Source organism: Otolemur garnettii, unplaced genomic scaffold (assembly GCF_000181295.1).
Source record: "Otolemur garnettii isolate 467f Iridium unplaced genomic scaffold, OtoGar3 scaffold00001, whole genome shotgun sequence".
NCBI lineage: Eukaryota > Metazoa > Chordata > Mammalia > Primates > Galagidae > Otolemur > Otolemur garnettii.
This window is the reverse complement of record NW_003852396.1, coordinates 38,325,474-38,337,061: the sequence shown is the minus strand read 5'-3', so window position 1 is coordinate 38,337,061 and position 11,588 is coordinate 38,325,474. Positions and strand designations below refer to the sequence as shown.

At 43.6% G+C, this 11,588-nt stretch overlaps 1 protein-coding gene across 3 annotated transcripts in view; it reads left to right on the top strand.

The window, feature by feature from the left end:
* The window catches only part of SCUBE2 (signal peptide, CUB domain and EGF like domain containing 2), a 66,987-nt gene extending 56,788 nt beyond the window's left edge, over positions 1-10,199 (top strand). For 2 of the 3 annotated variants that reach the window (XM_023510244.1, XM_003781512.2), the window contains exons 18-21: positions 1,467-1,664; positions 2,849-3,001; positions 7,796-7,875; positions 8,544-10,199. In XM_023510244.1, the coding sequence (XP_023366012.1) occupies positions 1,467-1,664; positions 2,849-3,001; positions 7,796-7,875; positions 8,544-8,696 (584 nt within the window). In that variant the 3' untranslated portion in view covers positions 8,697-10,199. The remainder of the gene's footprint in view (positions 1-1,466; positions 1,665-2,848; positions 3,002-7,795; positions 7,876-8,543) is intronic. The other variant, XM_012801217.1, reaches the window with a different exon arrangement.
* Positions 10,200-11,588: the final 1,389 nt, after the last annotated feature.

Here is an 11,588-nt window from a genome sequence, read left to right as displayed (position 1 = left end):
TTTTTTTTTTTTTTTTATGAGACAGAGCCTCAAGCTGTTGCCCTGGGTAGAGTGCTGTGGCATCACAGCTCACAGTGACCTCCTTCTCCTGGGCTTAAGTGATTCTCTTACCTCCGCCTCCCAAATATCTGGGACTACAGGCACCTACCACAGTGTCCACTGTTTTTTGGTTGCAGCCATCATTGTTGTTTGGCGGACCCAGGCTGGATTCAAACCCACCAGCTCAGGTCTGTGGCTGGTGCCTTAGCCACTTGAGCCACAGGTGCCAAGCCAGCCCAGCTATTTTTTTGTTGTAGTTGTCATTGTTGTTTAGCAGTCCTGGGCTGGGTTTGAACCTGTCAGCCCCAGTGTATCTGGCCGGCACCCTAACCTTTGAGCTATGGGCGCCAAGCCTTTCTAGTCTTTTCTTGAATACCTGCTATGACAGGAAGCTTACTCCCTCTCTTACCCTAGTCTACTGGTAAATGAGACTTTGAGGAAGTTCACAGTGGTAGAAAATCCTTCCTCATATCAAGATGAATCTATTCCCTTGTATTCCCACCACCTGGCCCTTAAGAATCACACAGCACAGTTCCTAGGGCAGCCCTTCAGGCTTGAAGGCAGTTCTTCACTCCACAGCTCTCCCTTCCTCACCCTTTCTTCCAAAAAGAAAAGCCTGGGTATTTTTTTCTACTAGTAGTAATAAATCCCAGTTATTATTAAAGAGGAAAAAAGCAATCCTTTCAACACCTTCTCTTACACAGGTTTACATGACAGTATTACATAAGCTCCTTGAGAGCCAAGATTGTGCCTCTCTCATTTTTGAGCTTGCAGAGCTGTGGATAACATTTCTGGGATGAGTGGGGATTTGATGAATACGGAGATACAGCTGAGGTGGTGTGGGGGTTGGGAGGTATGTGTGTGCAAGTCTGTGCATTCTTAGGCTTTGGCGCCAGAGGTGAGTATCCAGCATGCCACTGAGAGCTAATTGGAATTTTTTTGGCCCCCTAAAATTAAAATAGGGTCTTAACTAGACAGAAAAGTGGAAAATATGTCTGTGTCATCTTCAAAATTCTCTAAGAAAAGTCCAATATTCTCTACTGAGAAATGAGCTCTGTTCTCCCTATTTTAATGGACCTAGAAGTTCTCTGCCCTGGGTTCACCTGGCACTTGGACTTTGTAAACAAAATATTTGAAAGCTAAATTTATCCTTTGGTTCCCAAACACCTGCCCCTGACCTTGAGCACCTTCAGGCTAATGAGAAAACAGTGCCTCAGGAACTCAAAGGAGTTTCGGGGAGTTAATGGTTTGGCTCCTAAAGGGGGCTCTGAGCATTACAGGCCAGATTCACTCCCAGATGGTGTCATTTCTATGCTCCACTCCGGGATGACGACAGGGATGCCATGGTGTTGAGCCAAGCTAGTGGTGGCCATGACAGAGAGACAACAGTGTGGGGCCTTCATAACTCAGGGCATTTCCTTTTCCAGACAGAAGATGTGGAGGGGAGCTGGGAGATTTCACTGGATACATCGAATCCCCAAACTACCCAGGCAATTACCCAGCCAACACCGAGTGTACATGGACCATCAACCCACCCCCTAAGCGCCGCATCTTGATTGTGGTCCCTGAGATCTTCCTCCCCATAGAGGACGACTGTGGAGACTACCTGGTGATGCGGAAAACCTGTGCGTCTCCCTCTGTGCTCCCCTCCCCTGCTAAGGCCAGCTGGGAAGACTGATGACCTGCTCCCAGGCTTTACATGTGAGGAGCAGGCCTAGAATATCACTTCCATATTAGAACGGAGATGGGATGTGAGTTTATAGTTTGCCAAGAAACAAAATTTAGACTAAAACTATACACTGAGGCCTCTTGTTGAACCCCAGAGGTAATGACCCTGCAAGTCAGTCTTCCCCTCTGCGCTCTCTGGATGTGTTAGACCCCCTTCTATAAGGACAGAAAGCCAATGAGGATAATGTAGTTCTGGCCACAGACAGTGTGCCTCACTTGAGGACTGGCCTGGCCCAGCCGGGAGGGGACCTGTCCTCCTATCCTGACTCACGGCCCAGTGTCCACAAAAGGATGCTGCTGTTAACACAACCTAGGGGCAGTGTAACAAGTGGATTCTGCAGCCAGACTGCCTGGATCTCAACCCCAACTCTACCTCTTGTTAGTTCTATGATTTTGGTTCTGAATATTTCTGCATTTAAGTCTCCTCATCTGTTAGTATGGGGATAATAAAAGTTGCTACCTCATAGGGTTGTTGTGAGGGCTAAAGGAGTTCATATTTATAAAACATTTAGAATAATAATGACACATGGAGCCATTATACAAATGTTTGCTATTCTTATTAATAGTTAAAATGTCACAAGTCAGGTGTAGGTTTAAATCCTTGCTTTACCACATCCTGGCTGCCTGATCCTGGGCAACATCTCTCTATAAAGGAGGTAACAATTGCACTAACTCTCTATGTCTTTCAGAGAATTAAATGAGATAAAGCCCATAAAAATGCTTAGCACATTGCCTGGTCTGAGGATGCATGTAGTAAATGGCTTTTCTAATGTTATTAGGTAATAACAGGTCAGCTCTGGAATTTGAAGCCCTCTTCAGTTCTTAAGTAAATACTATAGCCTGGGTTGCTGCCATTTGCCTACCATGGGCCTTCCCAGCTGAGCCTTCTCTGGGGGCCCACAATCCCCAGCTGAATCTACTCTAGTTCCAGGACTTTGACTGTTATGATGGCTCAGCTGGGCCTGAGGAGCTCTTGAGACTAGCTTGTTTATGGCTTGAGTGTTTGGAAAGATGGACGTTCATTGTCTGGCTGATCAGTGATGAGTCTTGAACCCCACCCCCTCCTAACTTCCCTTGGCAGCTTCGTCCAATTCTGTGACAACGTATGAGACCTGCCAGACCTATGAACGCCCCATCGCCTTCACCTCCAGGTCAAAGAAGCTGTGGATTCAGTTTAAATCCAATGAAGGGAATAGTGCCAGAGGGTTCCAGGTCCCATATGTGACCTACGATGGTAAGTGCTGCGAAGCTTAGCCTGCAGCAAATGGAAGGAACGTCTCTGCTTTGAACAGAACCAACTCCTGAGCCAGCTGGCAGATTGCTGACAAGCACACATGCTCAGAAAGGCAGGCAGGATGAGGGGAAAGGACATTGCTGACTCACAAGTGCCAAATTCTAAACAGGCATTTGGGGACATTGACTAAGATGAAAAGATGGTTTAGAAAACACAGGTGGTGCCAAGAAATGTATACATATTTTAAAAACAGAAAAAGATGCATTAAAATGCTAGGACTCAATATATACCATTGACAAAGGATGGATACAGGTCATGTTGAGCACCTCTTATAATTGCAGAAGTCAAACATGGCTTGAGTATTACAAATTTAAGACAGTGTTTCTTCTTTCTTAAAATGTGTATACATTTTGGGGAGACTCTCTGAATACTGAAAGCTAGCATAGCTTGGTGGATAAGAACATGGGCATTGGAGTCAGACAGCCTATCTGTAATCTCCTCTTTGACTCGGTGTATGTTATTTACCATCTCTAAGCCTAGTGTTCTTAACATGTAAACAGAGGTAATCATTAGACATCACCTGTGAGTTCAGTCAGAGTTCCTGAAGAGCCCAGCATATAGTAATTGCTCAATAAATACCAACTTCTTATGATCATGGCTTTTATTAAATAGAATTCTGAGGGTTGAAAAATGATGTAAGTTATGGTTCTGACTTTGCCACTGACTTACTATGTGATCTTGGGAAAATAAGATGACTTCTGGTTTCATATCTTCATGATAAATGAAGGGGTGGCCCACCTGAGCCCGGGGGTCCTACTCAGCCCTGGGACTTGGCTACTAGGAGCATAACATGAACTGGAGATCCTTACAGTCTTGTGGGGGAAGAGTCATCCATTCATGTATGATGTTACCATTCATTCATCCAGCACATTTAATGAGCATCTACTATGCCGGCACTGGTGCTAGAGACAACCTGGTTAGTGACAGAAACACAAAAATGTGTACATTGTCACAGGTGCTGTAACAGGGCATGTACAAAGCACTGTGTGAGCATAGATAATTTTTCCTGGGCTTTTAGATGGAATAGAGCAGTGGTTCTCAACCTTCCTAATGCCACAACCCTTATTACAGTGCCTCGTGTTGTGGTGACCCCCAACCATAAAATTATTTTTGTTGCTACTTCATAACTGTAATTTTGCTACTGTTATGAATTGTAATGTAAATATCTGATATGTAGGATGTATTTTCATTGGTCACAACCCACAGGTTGAGAACCGCTGGAATAGAGCAAAGTCTCAAGAGATTTGGGTCTTGAAAAAAACATGTAAGTTTTGGAGGAAGAAAAACATTCAGAAAGAGGAAATGACTTAAGCCAAAGAATGGAGGACCTGGCCTGTGTGGAGACTGATGAGCAGTCTGATTTGGCCAGGGGGTAGGGTGCAGGCAGTTTGGCAGGGAGAGAGGAGACTATAAGGGGTGGAGTTAGTCTGGGAAGAGCCTTGAGGGCCAAGGTCAAGAGGGTAAACCTAACCTTTAGGGAGCCATTGAAGGTTTTTAGGCAGACAAGTGCCAAAGTTAGATGTTTGGAAAGATAATATCCTGTGGCTTTCCTAAAAACACTTCATATAGTTTATTTCAAATGTGTGAGAAAAACTAAGATCGTCATCCCTGTAGTACAGTTGCCTGAAATAATGTCAGACTCCCAAAACAAGGGGTTTTAGTCTCTGACTCCTGGGGTGTACACAGTGCCTCCCACGTGGCTCTGCCCAGAAGGATAGGGAACTTCACTTACCTGAAAGAAACCAACTGGCAACCTCTTCTACTTGGAATCAGGAAGGAAGCAAAAAAAGACTGAGACTCCAGAATACATGTCACCACAGCTCCACTCTTTAAGTATGGCTATTTTCAATTCTGCCTCTGTGACACATGAAAATGTCTTAATTTTTTTAAATTAAAACTTCAGGAAACTACACATAACACTGTTCGAAAGTGCGTCTTGCATGTGTCATAGCAAAAAAAATTGAAAACTGCTACTTTGGCCATACAGAAGGTCCTTAGGTCTTCACTTAGTCATTTTTTAAAAACATGTATTTTAAATAAGTTGGACTTTTGCTTTCCATATTCAGAAGAATAGAAATCACATTTAGAAGGTACATAGCAGGCTGCTACAGACAAGCCCCCTGACTGCTGGAGAATGGGAAGAATTGCAGCTGTGACTGATGTGCACCAAGCATTGCTGACTGCCAGGCATGTGCAGCGCCTTTTATGTGGTGCATTCCTCAGAGCCACCCCATGAAATAGACACGGTTATTTCCCGATTTTACTGATGAGGCCACTCAGGCTTAGAGGTTTAAGTGTCCAGCCTAAGGTCACAGTGTGACAAAGTTGCAAAGCTGGGACTGACCCAGGTCTTTGTGACTCAAGAGCCTGGATTCTTACCTGAAATATTTAACTTCATTTCTAATGAGTTGGAGCAAATGAGGAGACACAGTTCTTAAAAGGAGAGGAAATATTTTTTAAAAGACAATGACTGGCTGGACATGGTGGCTCATGCCTGTAATCCTAGCAGCACTCTGGGAGGCCAAGGCAGGTGGTTTGCTTGAGCTCAGGAGTTTGAGACCAGCCTAGCAAGAGCGAGACCCCCATCTCTATTAAAAATAGCAAAACTAGTTGGGCTTCATGGCCGGCACCTGTAGTCCCAGCTACTCCAGAGGCTGAAGCAAGAGGATTGCTGAAGCCCAAGAGTTGGAGGTTGCTCTGAGCTATGATGCCGTGGCACTCTACCCAGGGCAACTGAGTGAAAATGTGTCTCAAAAAAATAAATAAATAAATGACAACAGTCTAGAAGTATTTGGTATAGTGGCAGACAGCTGTCCAATTTTCTACTAGACCAGAATGCAGCACAGCAACTGACATCTTAATGGTAAACCCCCATTATCAAGAGGAGCCAATGCTCTGAGATATACATGCTGCTGCTGCAGAGGGATTCAAGACAAAATAATTGTACTCTTTCTTATATTTTATACCCACTAAAATAAAAGAATATGAAGAAATATACCACACTAAAGAAAGATGCCAATGATACAGTAAATGTATCAGCATAGTTATTGTGAATATAACACTATTCGTTTCCATTTACTATCTCTTAACTGAAAGTTTTTAAGACATCCTGGTATACAGTTTCAACACTGTTCTTATAATCTGTTTGGCTTGTTGCACATGATATGCATACAAAGAGGCATTTTTTCTGTGTCTGGAATTTGGAAAAGATTGTGCTTTGCAGGCCAGTTTCAGTGGCTCACACCTGAAATTCTAGCATTCTGGGAGGCCAAGGCAGATAGATTGCTTGAGCTTAGGAGTTCAAGACCAGCCTGAGGAAGAGCAAGACCCTGTCTCTACCAAAACCAGAAAAAAAAAAAAAAAACTAGCTAAGTGTGATGGCAGGCTCCTGTAGTCCCAGCTACTCTGGAGGCTGAGGTAACCTTGCATTTTGCATATGCTTAATTTGTATTATGACTGTAGGACATGAACTAGATTTTAAAGGGGAGGATTTATGCTCAATAAGGATTATAGTGTGTGCTGCATTTAATATGGATGTCATGGCAAAAAAAAAAAAAATGTTAATGAGAAAGCAAACTTAGCTTTCTAACTCCTCAACCAGCCACATTCTCCACCCCACAGTTCCATTCAACTAAAGAAGAGAAGAGTCTTGCTTGGTGGGTAAGAAGCTTGATTGTTTTACATCATATAAAGATAGAGAGCAAAGGGTAGAAGGAATGGAGAGGGAAAAGAAGGCCTGGATGAGCTCTCAAAGAAAAGAGGACCAAGGACTGAGCACTGGGACGCTCCTACAGTAAAAGCTCAGAAAGAGAAGGAAAAGCAAAGAAGCCTCAGAGGGTAAAAAGTAGGACGGAGACCAGAGAGTATGGTTTCCTGAAAGCAAAAAACTGTCTCAAGGCTGAGGGGTGCTCAGCCAGGTCAAATGCTACTGATGCATCAAGAAGAATGAAGACCAAAAGTTGACCATTGGTATTTAGCCATATGAAAGTCCTCGCTGATCTTAACAAGCAGTTTGGGGAGCCAGAAGTGGTGGCTGTAATACCAGATACTCAGGAGGCTGAGACAGGAGATTTTTGAACCTAGGAGTTGTAGACTAAAGTCAGCTATTATCACACCACTGTACTCCAGCCCAGGCAACTGAGTGAGACACCGTCTCTTAAAACAAAAACAAAACTAGCAGTTGTAGAGGAGTGGTGGGGGCCTTAGGAGAGAAGGAAACAGAATCAGAGACAGTCAGTGTTAACAATTCAAGGATTTCTGCTGCAAAGAGGATCAGAGAAGTGGGATGGAAGGTGAGGGAAAAAATGAGGTTAAGAAAGGGATTTTTTTAAAGATCAGAGACACTAGCCTATTTGCATGCTGGTAGGAAAGACCAGTAGAGAGAGAATGTTTTATCATGTAGGAAAGAAAGAGCAGAGTTACTGGACCAACGCCCTTGATTTGGTGAGGGAAGGTGTATCTGCTGTGCCAAGTGGATGGATGGACCTTGACTGGATGCACAAAGGGCTCATCTGAGGGAAGTGGGAACAGGGAAGACAGGTGTAGATGCTGGTAGGTGAGTAGAGGTGGTCAGAGGAGTCTGAGGACATTCTCTCGATTGCCTTCTCAGAATCACAATGGTAAGTGTTCAGTAGCAGCTACAGAAGGGCATGTCTCCGGCACTTATCAAAAAGACAAAGAGTGAGTTTGGAAATAACGAAATCATAACACAGAATGTGTCCTTTATTTCAACAGAGGACTACCAGGAACTCATTGAAGACATAGTTCGAGATGGCAGGCTCTATGCATCTGAGAACCATCAGGAAATACTTAAGGTGAGTGGGTGCTCAGGTGGACATGGCTGTTATCCACAGAGCTCCCCAGCACTATTGGAGAAGCTTCTCCTGCTCTGTCCTGCTGCCTTTCAGACACCAAGACTGCCTGGGGCCAAACTCAATTTTATACCTTTATCAGACTTAATTTTAAAAAATCAGATTGCTATCTTTAATGTATCAAATGAAGGTGGATTTTTTTTAATTTGGAAATTTGTGGAGCGATAAGGGAAATTTGGTTATAAATCCAAGCCAGCAAATAATGATTTCATATTGATTCCAAATAGTTGAGGCTCCATGGCTCCTTACGTATCATACTTCAAGCCTAGAGGTAACTGAAGTTTAGATACTTACAAGTAATTACCAATAAACACTTGCCATATCACTAACTATAAATACCCCCAATCCCAGTGTTGCCTTCCTCTGGTTGTGAAAAAGAAAATGTTTTTTTAACATATTAACTTTTTATTTAGAAAGTAATACATACTTACTGTAGATAATTAGGAAAAATGAAAATGGGAAAGAAGATAAAAATCACAGGAAACAATCTTCACAAAGTGTTTTTCAGCTAATCAACCTACTGCCTAATACTGGGTCATTATAGTTCCATGGGCAAAACGTCAGAATATTTAAATATTTTGGCCCAGTAACAAAAATTCTGTTCTCTTTAGGATAAGAAACTGATCAAGGCCCTGTTTGATGTCCTGGCCCACCCCCAGAACTATTTCAAGTACACAGCCCAGGAGTCCCGAGAGATGTTTCCAAGATCTTTCATCCGATTGCTACGTTCCAAAGTGTCCAGGTTTTTGAGGCCTTACAAATGACTCTGCTCACATGCCACTCAGTACAAATGCTCTGCTGTGGGCCCCGTGGGGCGGAGCTATCCTCCTCCTGCATGTCAGCACACGGTCGGATGTTGCTGCCTCCAGTATCAGTGACTCACTAGAGTTCAGTTTTTATGGATAATACAGATATTTTGGTAAATTGAACTTGTTCTTTCTTTCCCAGCATTGTGGATGCGAACTGAGAATGGCTTTGAGTGGCACCGCTTCTCATGGCTGTGGTAGATGTCTTGGATCTAGCAAAGGCTGGCTGAGCTGGACTTTAGTCAGCCTCGGTGAGACTCATCTGACCTTCTGGTGTCTCCTCGAGGAGTCTGTGGTGGAAAGGAGGCCCAGAAGGGGCTGCTTAGTCTGAAACTTCATCTTCCTCCATTCTGGCCCTCCCTAAAGGAGCCCTCTGCACCCATGTGCAGGCTCTGACCAGGTGGAACAGGCAAGGGAGGAGGGGAAGGGAGAGCCCTGCAGGTGCCTCCACTCACCCAAGACCTGGGAGGACTCTTTTTCTCCACAGACTTTGCCAGCCCGTGTGATGTAAGTGTGATCTTAGGGGCTTGAGTTCTAAGCAGTGATCATTTAAAAATACTTAAAGCATAAAGAATTAGAAATAAAAAGATAAAAACTAAGCACTTCTGGAGACATAATCATGTACATTTATTGCCAGCTTCTACCCTGCAGCAAATGCACAGTGCCTTTTCAGCACCTTCAACGGTGCTCTTGGACACTCTGCTGGACACTGCCTTAGGCCTTCGAGGATTCCAGGCAAACTGATTTCCTGGGTGGATGAGAATCATCTATTGTCATGAAAGGAGCTTTCACCACTGAGTCAGCACCACCAAGGGTTCTGCTTCCACCCGTGGGCTTCCCACTGCAAAGGGGCTGAGGGCCAGGTGGGCTCTGTGAGCCCCAGTTTGCCATGTTTTCCTTCCTTTCCCACTCTGCTCCAAGGACGTGATTAGCACGCCTACGGGTGTTGTTCTAATGGTGACACCGCTCTCAGAAGCAGCTGCACAAACCCCAGCCTCTGAGTGCACACAATCCTCTCACTTTGGGTCAGCTCGGCAGGGCCTCATGATCATTTTCTTGAAGTTTGACTTTCAATATTATTGAACTTTTAAACATTTAAATCTCCAAGCAAAATCTCATGACATGAATAAAAAAGAATTCTATCAAACAAGCTGCCACTTCCCTAATGAATGAATATACAACCATCATGTTTGATTATTCCAATAACAAGTCTTTATACCAAAGTCCTAAAAATGTTTAACAAGTATAAAAAAAAAATACCACAAACCTATTTCATTACTGTCGAGCTGGATTTTCACCTCAGTGTTATTGTTTGTTTCTTTTTTAACCTATTAATAACATAGATATTTTTAAAGCTCTAACCAAAAATGTCTTCTTTATTTGGATGGGTCTTAATACCCATTTTTAGATTTCTCTTCAAAAGTTTGAACACCTTCATTTTTTAAAACTTTATTAAAACAAGCACTTGGAATTCATTTCACTGGAAGGTGACCTGTATTTCTAAGACTAACCATAAGAAAAAACTTCAAATGTAACATAACCCGAGTTAGTGACCTGACTGCTATGGAGGTGAGGTAAGCTGAGCTGCACCATTCTGTCCAAGCATGTTAGTAACTTTGTGCTCATGACTGTGCAATTCTGTCTTGCTGATTTCATAAGAAGGCTAGGGATGGAAATACTCCAGGGGTTTGAAGGAGGCTGCATAAACCTGGTCGCTATGAAGCAGGCCGACACACCAGAGCTGTGCTCCTGGTACAGGCAGAAGCCTATGAGGCCCTCCTGGAGTTTTCTCTCTATTCCTGTCAACTACCTTGAGAGACACTGCAGCCCGCTGTCTGGAGCTGCTGTTGCCATCTGCTAAATCAATAAATATTTTACCAACCATCTGTTCTGTGCACTGTTTTAGGCTCTAGGCATACACAGTGATAAGACAGACAAGGTCCCTGCCCTTACTGAGTTTACATTCTAGAGCAGCGGTTCTCAACCTGTGGGTCACGACCCCTTTGTAACAATGAAAATACATAGTGATATTAGGAAGATTGAGAACCACTGTTCTAGAGGGAAGAGACAATGAACAAATAAATTAACACGAAAAGTATCAGCTAGTGGTAGCAATAATACTATGTTGAAAATTAAAATATGTTGCTGTAACACAGGACTGGGTGTCTATTTCAGGTTTGGGGGATTATATATGGCCTCTGTGGGGAAATGCTGTTTCAACTGAAAACTAAATAGCAAGAAGGAACAGCCTTGGGAAAATCAGGGGGAAGAGTTTTCCAGATAGAGAAAAACCAAGTGCAAAAGCAGCAGCCAGCATGTGTGTGTACTGCAGTCTTGTGAGAAGGCAAGTGGCCTCAGATGAGGCCACAGAACCAGATAGGGGGCAGATGACACTGGGCTTTGGAATTAGAATGAAAGGGTCGGGTTTAGTTCTAAATATGTCATGACACTTTGAATGGAGATAAGCAGAGGAATGAGATGATCTGATTTATTTATTTATTTATTTATTTATTTTTTTTATTTTTTTTTTTTTTTTTTTGAGACAGAGCCTCAAGCTGTCCCCCTGGGTAGAGTGCCATGGCATTACAGCTCACAGCAACCTCCAACTCCTGGGCTCAAGCGAGTCTCCTGCCTCCGCCTCCCAAGTAGCTGGGACCACAGGCGCCCGCCACAACGCCCGGCTATTTTTTGGTTGCAGCCGTCATTGTTGTTTGGCGGGTCCGGGCTGGGGATTCGAACCCGCCACCTTAAGTGTATGTGGCTGGCGCCTTAGCCGGTTGAGCTATAGGCGCCGAGCCATATTTATTTATTTTTGTTATTGTTGTTTCTGAGACAGAGACTATGTCACCC